General features: G+C 40.3%; 1 protein-coding gene across 1 annotated transcript in view; it reads left to right on the forward strand.

Annotated features, from left to right (window-relative positions):
- TRRAP (transformation/transcription domain associated protein) overlaps positions 1-12,003 on the forward strand; it is a 140,906-nt gene that overhangs the window by 11,739 nt on the left and 117,164 nt on the right. The window contains 8 exon segments of the mRNA XM_025213106.1: positions 526-603; positions 798-886; positions 2,233-2,329; positions 2,788-2,926; positions 5,119-5,197; positions 6,595-6,829; positions 11,104-11,431; positions 11,532-11,629. Coding sequence (XP_025068891.1) covers positions 526-603; positions 798-886; positions 2,233-2,329; positions 2,788-2,926; positions 5,119-5,197; positions 6,595-6,829; positions 11,104-11,431; positions 11,532-11,629 — 1,143 coding nt within the window.

A 12,003-nucleotide genomic window follows, 5' to 3' on the forward strand; every position in this document is an offset into this window, starting at 1 on the left:
ACTTTTTTCAATGAAATGCTCACTCCTATCCCTGCTCCCTCTCAGCAATCGCAGACTGCTCTTATGTGTCACAGCCCAGACCTGGTTCTTAATTGCATCCTTCCTGTTGCATGCCTCCTGTGTTTATTTCCTCCACTTGGAAGGTGAACTGAACTGGTGTGACATGGAAGCTCTGACTTCTATGCACTTGCAAGGCTTTCTGTGCTGTCACACTATCTCTAACCAGGAAATGGGTCTTAAATTGCATACCAGTAGCAGGATTGTTGAAGAGTTGTATATGAAAAATGCATAGCCCACTTTTTCTGTTGTTTTTAGGGGTTATTTATCAAAGCTCTATATAAAATATCCAAATAGTAAACTATTTTTATATCAACATATCTTAGAACATATGTTGTTTACCTAAATGTCACATTCATTCCTGTGAACGACAGGTTTTAATAGAGATTGGTTTTCAGAAGTTCTAGCACTTCCTCTGAAACTATACTGTATTTTAAATGTTTTCTCTTTTTTCACTCTCTTGTCCAGCACTCTATAATTCCTAGAGGCTCTCTGTCTTTGAAGGTGTTGGCTGAACTCCCCATTATTGTTGTTCTAATGTATCAGGTTAGTATTGTGTCTAGCGTGAATACTTTTAACTGTTCAGATACCCTAAGCAAGGTATAGAAATGAAGTTATTTAGTTAACTTGTGACAAAAGCCACTGTAATTCTTATTTATTCAAATTTATTTATTTTTGATTGCTGTAAGAAATGTGAGCTCAAATGTGAGATTTTTTTCCCCCCAACTTTATTATTTCAGCTGTATAAACTGAACATTCATAATGTAGTGGCTGAATTTGTGCCCTTGATCATGAACACAATTATAATACAAGTATCTGCACAGGCAAGGTAAGATTTTTCTTAAAAAAAATAATTTGACTCTAATAGAAAGTTTGATATTGGGGATAGGTCTGAGTTTGGCTTATACTCTGTACTTCTTTTTGCTGTCTTGGAATTAGTCTCCGAATAGCTAACTCTCTTAAATTGTATAAAAACTAAAAATGAACAAAATTAGTCTAAGAGCATGACCATTGGTTGGATACAAGCAACCAAATTTGCCTTTTGGTTGCTTGTATTCACAAAAAGAAATTTTTGTTACTTTTGATTTCAAATCAGACACAATGTCATTAGCATAGCTAAGGAGAATCATTGGGAAATGAAACATTTTTATTCCAGGTGATGTAGAGCAATAGTTCCCTATTGACTCCAAATTACCATCTAATGGCTGCTTATCTGTTCATTATTATTTTTAATGGGCATTTGCCATCACAAAAATCGCTGTTGTCATGAACGGTGACCCCTTGTTTACAGAGTTAGCTTGGTTTTTTTTAATTGTCAGCATGCCACAAATTGTGCTTCTGCTTCCTGGCCTGATGAGAGCCTTGTATATGGGTAGAGGGTTAAGATTTTTTAGCACTTGTATCAAAGACAGCTTGCCTGATACCAACCGGTACCACTGGCTTTATTGGCAGGAAGAAGCCATTTTTCCTTATCTTCCTTAATTGCTCAGAGTAAGATTTTGTTTGAACCCTTTTTAAAAAAAAAAAAAAATATATATATATATAATTGTTTCATCTGAAGAAGAGTAGAAGTAGCCCTGCAGGAAGAAGGGGTACAGAGTCAGCTTATCAAGCTGGGTTTCTGCGGAATGCTGGGCATTACAAGTATTAACACATTTAAAAAAAAAATAATTGCTCATTTTAATAAGATAAAAACATCAAATGTGTATGAAGCTACTGCAGGATTTCTGCTGCAATGGGGGCCAACATTTTTGGCAGGCATGCCACAATGTAGCTTAGCATCCTCCCTGACTGCAGCGTGGATCCCCTTCCTTTGCTTGATTTGCTGCTCTGCTTTTTGCTTCCTGCCCTATCTGCTGCTGTGCAACACAATGGTTGCCCATGCCAGTTGTGGCACAGGTGCTGCAGGTTGGCCATCCCTGTCATAGTGCATGCAGGGGTCTGCATATTTAATGTTTCTGCTTGTTGCCTGAGAGATTGAGACTTGAATGGGCAAGGAGCTTGAGCCATTAAGAATGGGGCTTCCCAGGCAGCATTTATCCTCCTGCAAGGCAAAGGGGGAAAGGTTCGACTACCTAAGCGCACCACAGTCTGACAGCTCTCATAAGCTCTAAACTCACTATAAAGAAAGAGAAGGATGAAAGCATTGGTAACCCTTATTCAATTCAATTTCAGGCAACATAAACTTTACAATAAGGAGTTGTACGCTGACTTTATCGCTGCTCAGATTAAAACATTGTCATTCTTGGCTTACATTATAAGAATTTACCAGGTAGGTTGTGTTAAAGATCTTGTCACGTCACTGTTTTATAAAATAAGTTCTGTTGTAGGGCAGCACCCACAGAATAAGTAGGAAAGGTTCATTTGGGGTTAAGAATGGGAGAGATTTGTGTAACAGTTTGGAATTAGAAGTTTATTTGGAGTTATATATATATATTTTGTCAGAGTTTAAAAAATAAACTTAAATCCAAAAGTTTGTAGACTAAACATTTCTGCTACAGAAGGCACCTCCAGACCATTTGTCTGCTCAATGTAATTTTTTATACATGAAAAATTTAAGCAAGAAAATTGAGTCTAGTCTCTGCAACCCTAGAACCATAGGCCAGATCTTTAAGCTGAAAGAGGGAAATCGGTGAATTTCCATCAGACGTGACACACTCTGCTACTATATAAATATACAGAAAACTTAAAAATGATGTGCAGTACAAATATAATGTATTTACTTTGCAGGATTTGGTGGCTAAGTACTCTCAACAAATGGTAAAAGGAATGCTGCAGTTATTGTCCAATTGTCCAGCAGAAACGGCACATCTCCGAAAGGAACTTTTAATAGCTGCTAAGCACATTCTAACCACTGACTTGAGGAGTCGTATGTATTTAAAAAATTTTTTTAGAATGAACCTAAAAATTGTAGATGTCTCAATTTGGCACTTACTTTTGTTTTCTTTTTAAACCATTAACTGTGATTGATTCTTGTCTAGTTACTTAGCTTGGGTTATTTTGTATTCTCTGTTCTTCAGGTGGTGAAGTTATTGAGAAAATGATGAACATAGTGTTGTGTTCCTTCCCCCCCCCCCAATCTTCCTTTTGTTCCAGGCTAGAAAACTGTGCTGTCATAGAGTGTGATTTAGAATAAAACAGACATTTTGGGCAGAACTTTCCATTTTTAAAACTTGTGCACTGCCTACTTATTATTGGTGATAAGCACTTTATAGTAGGGCCTATTCTTGTACACATGTATGTGCTTAGGAAAATAAGCATATGATTAATCTGGTATCCCTGTTTTCATGGTGACTTTTCAGTCTGGGGAGGATTGGTCTTCTGGCTGGATTGCTCTGTTTGAGAGTAACTTGCTTCTCATAGTTTTAGTTGTTGGTTTTCATCTTTGCTGTATGGGTTCCTTTCTCCTGCCCCCACCACACTCTTTGCTGTTGTCCTTAGGGTTGACCCACCTATTGTGATGCCAATTAACTGACCAAAAAAAAGGATACATGCATTCACTTCTTGTGTGCAAGTCTCAGACTAAAGTTTTAAATGCGACTAAAAGCAATTTTTCTAATTCTGTTTTAAAATCTAAGTGCAATTTAGAGACCATACATATTTAATTATTTTTATCTCTGATGCTTCCCATTTTTAAAATAAAAACAGCTTTGTCATTTTGCAAGACTAAAACAATAAAACTTAGGTTCAATTTTCCAAGTTCTAAGATCCTAATTTTTGTCTTGTACCTATATTAAATCTTTAAGTGAAGTGTGTTTTTAATTTTTAATAACCATCAGTGAATCTTGTTAGTGTGTACCCTGTATACTTCACCTTAACTTTTGTTACTGCACATTTTAATATAACAGAAAGCAGGAAAAAACCATGAAGATTGTATTGGACGTGGAGTTTACATACTGGCTGCTTTCTGTGCCTGCCTTGAGCAATAGGCCTTGATTTTCTTCTCCTTGCTTAGCTTTGTCTTTTATGACCATTGCATCTCTTGAGCAAGTGTGCTATTGTCAGACTTGTTTACAGCTCCATCCTGTTTCTTTCTGGGCTCAGATCTTCAGTTTGTTCCACTCTCTGTACTAGCCTTGAACTAAACTCTTCTCTTTCCACATCAGTCACCACCACCATGGTATTGTATTCCTCCTATACAGTAGTGAATCAGTTGTTTTTAAACTCTTTATCTTATTTGTCTCCTCTCATAAAGTAGCTAGTTTATTGATTTGTAAAGACCTCACGAATTGAGACACTCCCAATGTGTTAATTATTATTGCATCTCTTTACTCTGTCTTCCTTAGATTTAAGCTCTCCTGCAACAATGCAAGCAACTTGTCTTTCCTCCCCATGTACGCATAAGCACGCATCTATGGCCAGTTAAAACAGACTCCATTGGCTCCCTGATCATCTAAGAATCAGTTCAAAAGTGCCACCCTTAGCTTCAAGTATTCTTCATGCCTTCCTAACTAATAGACATTTTCTTGCTCTTCCTACTTGACCCTCTGATTAGCAGTGGACTTCTCACTGTGTTTTTACACAAATGGGACACTAGATGAACCAGCCTTCTTAATGGTTTCATTTCTTCTTGACCGTTACTATGTTGCCTTTATCTTCGTTCCTGGACTTTGTCCAGACGTTAATTGTTCACCTTGGCCTGTCATGTATCATGCATCTCAGTCTATTTTGATGTATAAGTGGTTTGTGAGAGAGATGATTGAAAAATTAAAATTGTACTGTGTAATAACACCCTTGAATGCCACTCGTTCATTTAACAGGGCCTGTTTTTTTTGTGTATTTTTTTTTTTAATTTAGAATTGTTTATTATAAGCAGATGCCTTTCTGTTGACAACTGTAATTTTTTTCATTGTACCAATTTTACTGCTTAGAATACATGTTAAAATATGCTGTTTAAAGGAGAAACTGATTGCAGAACTTATAGTTATGTAAATGCTGCTGAGTAGTAGACTACACATATTGTATTTAGGGTGTATGTATATTAGCTAAATGATGCAATGCTTAATTGTTTTTGGTTTTACTTATCTTTCTGGTGATAACTATACTTTTTTTGCATTATAGAATTTATTCCATGCATGGACAAACTATTCGACGAATCTATACTAATTGGCTCTGGATACACAGCTCGAGAGACGCTGAGGTATAATAGAAAACTGGAGCATCTGTGCATGCCAGTATTGTGTGGTTTTTTTTAATGGTTTTTAACAGAGTCTGTAATGAATGCATCTATGATTGTGTGGTCTCAATATAAGTGTATGAGTGGAGAGTAAAATGAAAGACGTGGGCAAAAACTCTACTTCCTTGACTTGCAGGGCTTTTCAAACACACTTACTGTGGGAAAGAAGAAATATTAGGGGGTTGAGATTTTTTTTTCTGGTTTCAGCAAAATTTACACTTCCATTCGTTTGGGGAAAAAAAAAAAAAATCAAAAAACCCCCCCAAACCCTAAATAAACCAGTTGCATCACATTCCTGAAATGATAGGTAGCAGCAAAGTGAAAAGTTTGCATTCAGTTTTAAGTTGGTAACTCAGTGCGCAGCTGAAAATTATAAATACATTTTTAAAGAGAATATTTAATGTGCTATGATCTTAGTTCAGAGATTTTTCCTACCTTTTTATGCACAAATGATGGCACTGAGTTTCGGTCTTGGTAGGTAAGCAAGAGGAATTAATTTTCATGTATTCATTGTAACGATGTTAGTATTATGAAACAAATAGTCTCTCAGTGATTTAAACACTTTAGTTTCCAAACTATTTATGAAGTAAATCCGATTTTTTTTTTTTAATTTAGTATTTTATGTATTTAAGTTTCTTTGTAGGTTAGCATGCTGGGGTTTCAGACTGTTGTGTGAGTCTCCTGTTTTGGATGGAAAGGGGGAGATAGTTGGGTTAGCATCAGATGAAGTGAACTGTTGTTGATGAACTTTTATGCATCTCTGTCTATAAAGTTTTCATCTCTACCCTGTGTTCTGTATGTAGTGAGATGCACACAAGTGTTACTGCTAGACAAGCTATTATTTTTTTAAACATAGTTGAATAAAACCTGTTTTTTGTAAAAAATCAAACTCACATTTGCAAATCTATAACCTTTTGCTGGGGAAAAAACCCACAAATGTTGTAGCACAACAGATGCAGCTATTGTGCCCTTAAATTGTTCCTGTGGGCATATGGTTTGTAGAATAAACATGTTTCTGTGTATAAACTTTTTTAAGTTTGGAAATTACTAAAGGTTCATGTAAGTGTGCATTTGAAGAACAGTTCTTTTGGTAACTAGGTTGTAAAGCGGAGGAATAAAACTTGGGGAAGGAATATTAGGTGTAAATAAGTTCTTTGTACTCTTCTCCTATGTGTAAACTGTATACGAAGTTTATACTTTTGTGTATATATATGGGTAAGTTAAAACACAATTTTAAGTGTGACTATTCACTTGTGATTAGAATTTTAATACCCTTATTATATCTATAAAAAGCTATTTTAAATCAGAATAATGGCAGATTATAGCTATATAATACATATGATATTTGCTTTTTATTTTAGACCTCTTGCATACAGTACTCTCGCAGACCTGGTACATCATGTCCGTCAACATTTACCATTGAATGATCTGTCCCTTGCTGTCCAGCTGTTTGCCAAGAACATAGATGATGAATCATTACCTAGCAGTATCCAGACAATGTCTTGCAAGCTTCTGCTGACCCTGGTAGACTGTATCCGTTCCAAAAGTGAACAGGAAAATGGCAATGGCAGAGATATTCTCATGCGGATGTTAGAGGTATTAATTTGCTTGAACAGTTTGATGTAGAATGTAGATAAATGTTATCCCCTGAATCTCTTAATCTTGCCAAGTACATATTAGTAGACTCTCTTTTTCTACTTCCTGAGACTAGGGGTCATATAGGAATAGCCAGACAGAATGATATGATCTAGTCTTGCACTTTGCCTCTAGTAGTGGCTAGTTCCAAATACTTCAGTGGAAGATGTTTAAACTCCCTTACATACCTTGTGCAGTATCTTAAGTTGGAGAGGAACTGTTTTGCAACACGGGCCTATGTTCAGCAAATGTTCCAAAGCAGGGCTGTCCAGCTTCTAAGGGACCCAGGGCCACATGGTGCACAGCCCTCTGGGCCTCCCAACCATGCAGGGTGCGGCCCTTCCAGCCCTGCAGGCCACCTGGACCCCCCTTTTGGCAGCAGCAGGAACAATGGTGGGAATCGTGGCCAGGCAGGAGCCCCCAGGCTCTAACTTAACCCCTTGTGGGCCACAAGTTGAACAACCTGTTCTGGAGTATAGGAATTGAATTCCCATTCAGGTGGGGGCGCTGGTGCAGAAAGAGAGGGTCTTTGCATACTCTTAAACAAAAATCTGGGTGTATCTACTTTTCCCCCTCTGCCTAAACACCATCCTTCTAATTCCCTTATTATAACTCCCATCTTTCCTATTGAATAGTGGATGGGTATCACTAAAGGAACAGCTATGGTGACCAGTTTACATGCTAAGAGTTCTGATGGTTGTGCTGTACTGAGCACCTTTTACCTTTTAAGGGCTAAGCATGATTGCCCTACAAGAACTTGTTCACGTTTAGCTTTTTTGGGAAAAAAATCTCTCACCACTGTTCCAGTGCCAGTATGCTTTAACTGCTAGCTGCAGCCATAGTGCTAAAATAAAGTTCTCCATATGGACCCGCTCTGAGTTCTGTGATGCGTTTAGCACAACAGTTGGAGACTTTTACAAAGCTGTGGCTTGAGGACCAACAACAGCTGGTGGGGCTGTGTTTGGGTGGGGGTCTTGGGGGGCTGCCACTAATGGACATATCCATCAAGGTCCAGGGGCCCTGAATTCTGCTGGCAGACCATGCTCCCTCCCCAACTAGTTTCAGTATCCAGTAGCCTGCTGGTGGGCCAGATGGAACACTTTTATGGGTTGTATGTTTGACACCCTTGACTTATGTGCATAGCCTGAACCATGCCTGGTAGAGTTTAGATCTGGCTGCCTCTGTATTTTAGGCATCACTACTTCTGAGCTAACAAGAGGTACTATACCACTAAGGCTTGGCTAGGTTTAGACAACAGCTGGCTTTAATTTAGGGATGGTAAGGCATAGTATTCTCACCCTAAATGTAAATGTGTCTGACCTATGTAAGAAAAAAAGAAAAAAATGTAAATGCTAGACTGGAGGGGGGGCAGTTATTTTGGCTGGAGGGCCGCTGAATGAATTTTGATGAGCTGTCATGGGCTGCAAGGGTAGCCCTGCCCCTTGACAGGTGGCCCACCCTCTGGTCACCATCCTGGGACTGGAAATACTTCTTTTGGGAAGGGGGTTTGCCATCTTGGAACCAGAAAAAAAAATTATATACTAAAAATTAAACATTGAGAATAACATATTTTAATTTTATTTAAAAAATATATTTCTGTTCTGATTTTGTGTATTTGCATCGCATGTATAGAGGTGATTGCATAATACCTCAAAATGAAGTCTTGCTCTTCTATATTGTGGGGGGATGTGGGTGGGTTTGTGGAGGGCTGTGGGTATGGGGGTGTGTGGAAGGGTTAGGTGGCTGGGGTGTGGTGGGGTGTGTGCATATAGCACTGGCTCCCCCCCAGAGGAGGTGTGTGGGGTGGGGGGAAGGGAGGGTACGTGCAGAGAGGGGTGTGGGGTTTGTGGGGTGTATGATTGTGTTTGGGGGAGGGTGTGGTTTTGTGGTTTGTAGGGGAGGATTTGTGGGTATGGTGGGGTGTGCATGGGAGCCCCCCCCCTAGCTCCCAGTACTCTTCCCCCCTCCTCCCCCCCCCAAAGCCCAGAGCCCATGTGCCCTGTGGTGCCTCCCTGCCACTGCCAACAGTGTGCAGCCCCAGCCCTGTCCCACTCCCACTCAACTCACCCCAGTGGGAGCAGATCAGCCAGAACCCATGGGCACAGCCCTGACTCCAGCCTGCCCCATACCTGCTCTGCAACACCTGCCCATGGCGTGGTGGCTTTCTAGGTAGCCCAGGCAGTGGCAGCTCCTGTTTGTCCCAGCCCCATGGTACTGGTGGGGATCCGAGCACACAGCCCTGACCTGGCCTGCCTCGCACCTGCTCCAGACTCGCCTGCACTGAGCAGCGGTGGCAGCTGGGCAGAAACTGTTGCTCAGCGTGGGTGGAAAAGCGGCCCCTTCCTTTTGCCGCTGTTGGGCCCTTCCTGCTGCAACTGTCTTGTGTCTCTGCCATCATCACTGATGCTTTCAGGCTGCCCAGCGGGGCAGCGGTGGTAATGCAGAGCAGCTGCAGGGCAGCCCAGTGTGGGCTCATGGCAACTGCAGCAGGAAAAGCCTGGCAGCGGTGAGGGGGTGGCTGTTTTTCTTTGATGCTGAGCAACAATTTCTGCCCAGCTGCTGCTGCACATGTGAGTCCAGAGCAGGTGTGGGGTGGGCTGGGTTGGGGCTGTGCGCTTGGGTCCCCAGTGGTTCCATGGGGCTGGGACCAGTGGTGGCGGCAACTGGAAGGAGCTGCCACTGTCTGGGCTGCCTAGAAAGGCAATCCAGCTGCAGAGCCACCCCAACCCCGCTGCGTGCCTAGGGGGTGGCAGGACGCGCCACGGCTGGACGATGCCTGAACCAGGCGGGTCCGTGTTTTGCCCACCCTTGCGCTAGACAATATTGTGCATTGTAGTGGGTTGGCAGTGGTTATACTATATTCAGTATTTTGAAATCAGGATTGGTCTTCAAAATAAGAAGCATCAGTCCTTTTTCTCGTGCCTTTGTATTTTCTGCTTGATATTTCATACTGTGGCATGGTTTCAGTTCTTTATGATTTTTTCTATTTATCAAACTGAAATTTAACATTTATAATAATAGTCCATACATTTATATGAAGTAATACAAAAATATGAAGGGTGAAAATACAATGCCTTACCATCCCTAAATTAAAGCCAGCTGTAGTCTAAAAAGAGTCTAAAGTTTATATGAAAGAATATTAGGAATATGAAGCAAAGAAGTATAGAATTGTATATACTGATTGTGTGAATAAAACAGTCATAATGATGACAAAAGAGATCTGCAAGTGTTACCTTAGGGGCTTGATCATGGCTTTTTTGAGTTTTGATAATTTTTTTTTATTTTGTTAGGGGTGCATCTGGAAATTTTGTATCTGCCTCAAGCTATGGGTTTAGTTTCCATTTTAGATGTCCTTTGAACTGATAAATTTTCATTTTTAATATTTAATATTAAAGCAGGTTTATAGACCCATAGACTATAGGGGTTGGAAGGGACCTCAGGAGGTCATCCTATCCCCTGCTCAAAGCAGGACCAGCTCCACCTATATCATCCCAGCTAAGGCTTTGTCTAGCCAGGTCTTAAATACCTCCAAGGATGGAGAGTCCACCATCTCTCTGGGTAACCTGTTCCAGCATTTTACTACCTTCCTAGTGAGAAAAGTCTTCCTAATATCTAACCTAAACTTCCCTTGCTGCAACTTGAGACCATTGCTCCTTGTTCAGTCCTCTGTCACCACTGAGAATGGTCTAGCTCCATCTACCTTTCAGGTAGTTGAAGGCAATTAAATTCACCCGTAGTCATCTTCTCCAGACTAAATAAGCCCTGTTCCATCAGCCTTTCCAAGTCCTGTGCTGCAGCCCTCTAACCATTTTTGTTGCCCTCCCCTGGACTCTTTCCTACTTTGTCCACATCCTTTCTGTATTGTTATAGTATAAGATATATTAATTATGGTTAAATATAGGTTTGTTAGTTTTATTAGCATTATGAGCATTGCTTCTTTGAGGCATGAATCTGTAGTTCTCTGATTTTGGACAGATTTGAAGAAGTAGTCATAATGAGATCAAATCTCAGTTGGGGGGGCTTCATTAGTTTTCAGCAAGTACTTTTTATACTGTCTTAAAGTAAGTCAAATAATTTATCACCGAGTCTTAGAAGAAAATTTTAACCATCTGTTGGGTCTTATTTTTTTTATTCACATTGACCCAGCTGGCCTGAGAGAGTTTTAGAAATTCAGTCATGGTTGTATTTTTTTTTTTTTTCCCTTCCTCCCTCCCCATTTCTTTTCTTGTGCTCAGGTGTTTGTTCTGAAATTTCATACCATAGCACGGTACCAGCTTTCTGTTATTTTTAAGAAGTGCAAGCCTCAGTCTGAACTTGGTGCAGCTGAAGCTGTTTTACCTGGAGTACCAACTGCAGCAAACACTGCTCCTGTTCCTGTCCCATCTCCTGCGCCAGCCACTCCTGTGGCCCCAGCACCGGTACCTGTGTTTGAGAAGCAAGGAGAGAAAGAGAAAGAAGATAAGCAGACGTTTCAGGTCACGGACTGTCGAAGCTTGGTAAAAACTTTGGTCTGTGGTGTCAAGACAATTACGTGGGGCATAACATCATGTAAAGCACCTGGCGGTAATACAGCGTTAATTATATCTATATTTAGTTTTACATTTGCTTATCTAATAAAGGTAAAAGTTGCTTATTCTTCTCTGCTTTTTTTTTTTTTTAATAGAAGCGCAGTTCATCCCCAACAAACAATTGCAGCCTAAGGAGACGCAGATCTATATAAAACTTGTAAAATATGCAATGCAAGCTTTGGATATTTATCAGGTCTGTAGCATGACTAGGGCAACATCATTATGGTGCTTGTGTGTGTGTAAGTTCTGTGCACTGTATGTTCACTGGAATATTTTTTTGATCCATTAAAAAAAAAAAAAAAAAAATCCATGCAGGCTTTTGTATTACAGGCAACATTTTGGTGGAATTTCTTACTTTAGATTTGTATCTACTCAGGAATTTCATGAACAGAAGTGCTTACAGAGTGCTTCAGGGTTTGCAAGAATCAAATCTAGTGTATAAACAAACAGTCTAGAGCCCAGTGGCCTAACTAGGATGGGGCAAATAGGGCAGTTGCCCCAGGTGCTGACTTTGGGGGAGGAGGAGGTGCAGCTGCTGCTGAAAGCCTTGCCATCACAATCACAGCA

This window comes from Alligator sinensis, unplaced genomic scaffold (assembly GCF_000455745.1).
Source record: "Alligator sinensis unplaced genomic scaffold, ASM45574v1 scaffold990_1, whole genome shotgun sequence".
NCBI lineage: Eukaryota > Metazoa > Chordata > Crocodylia > Alligatoridae > Alligator > Alligator sinensis.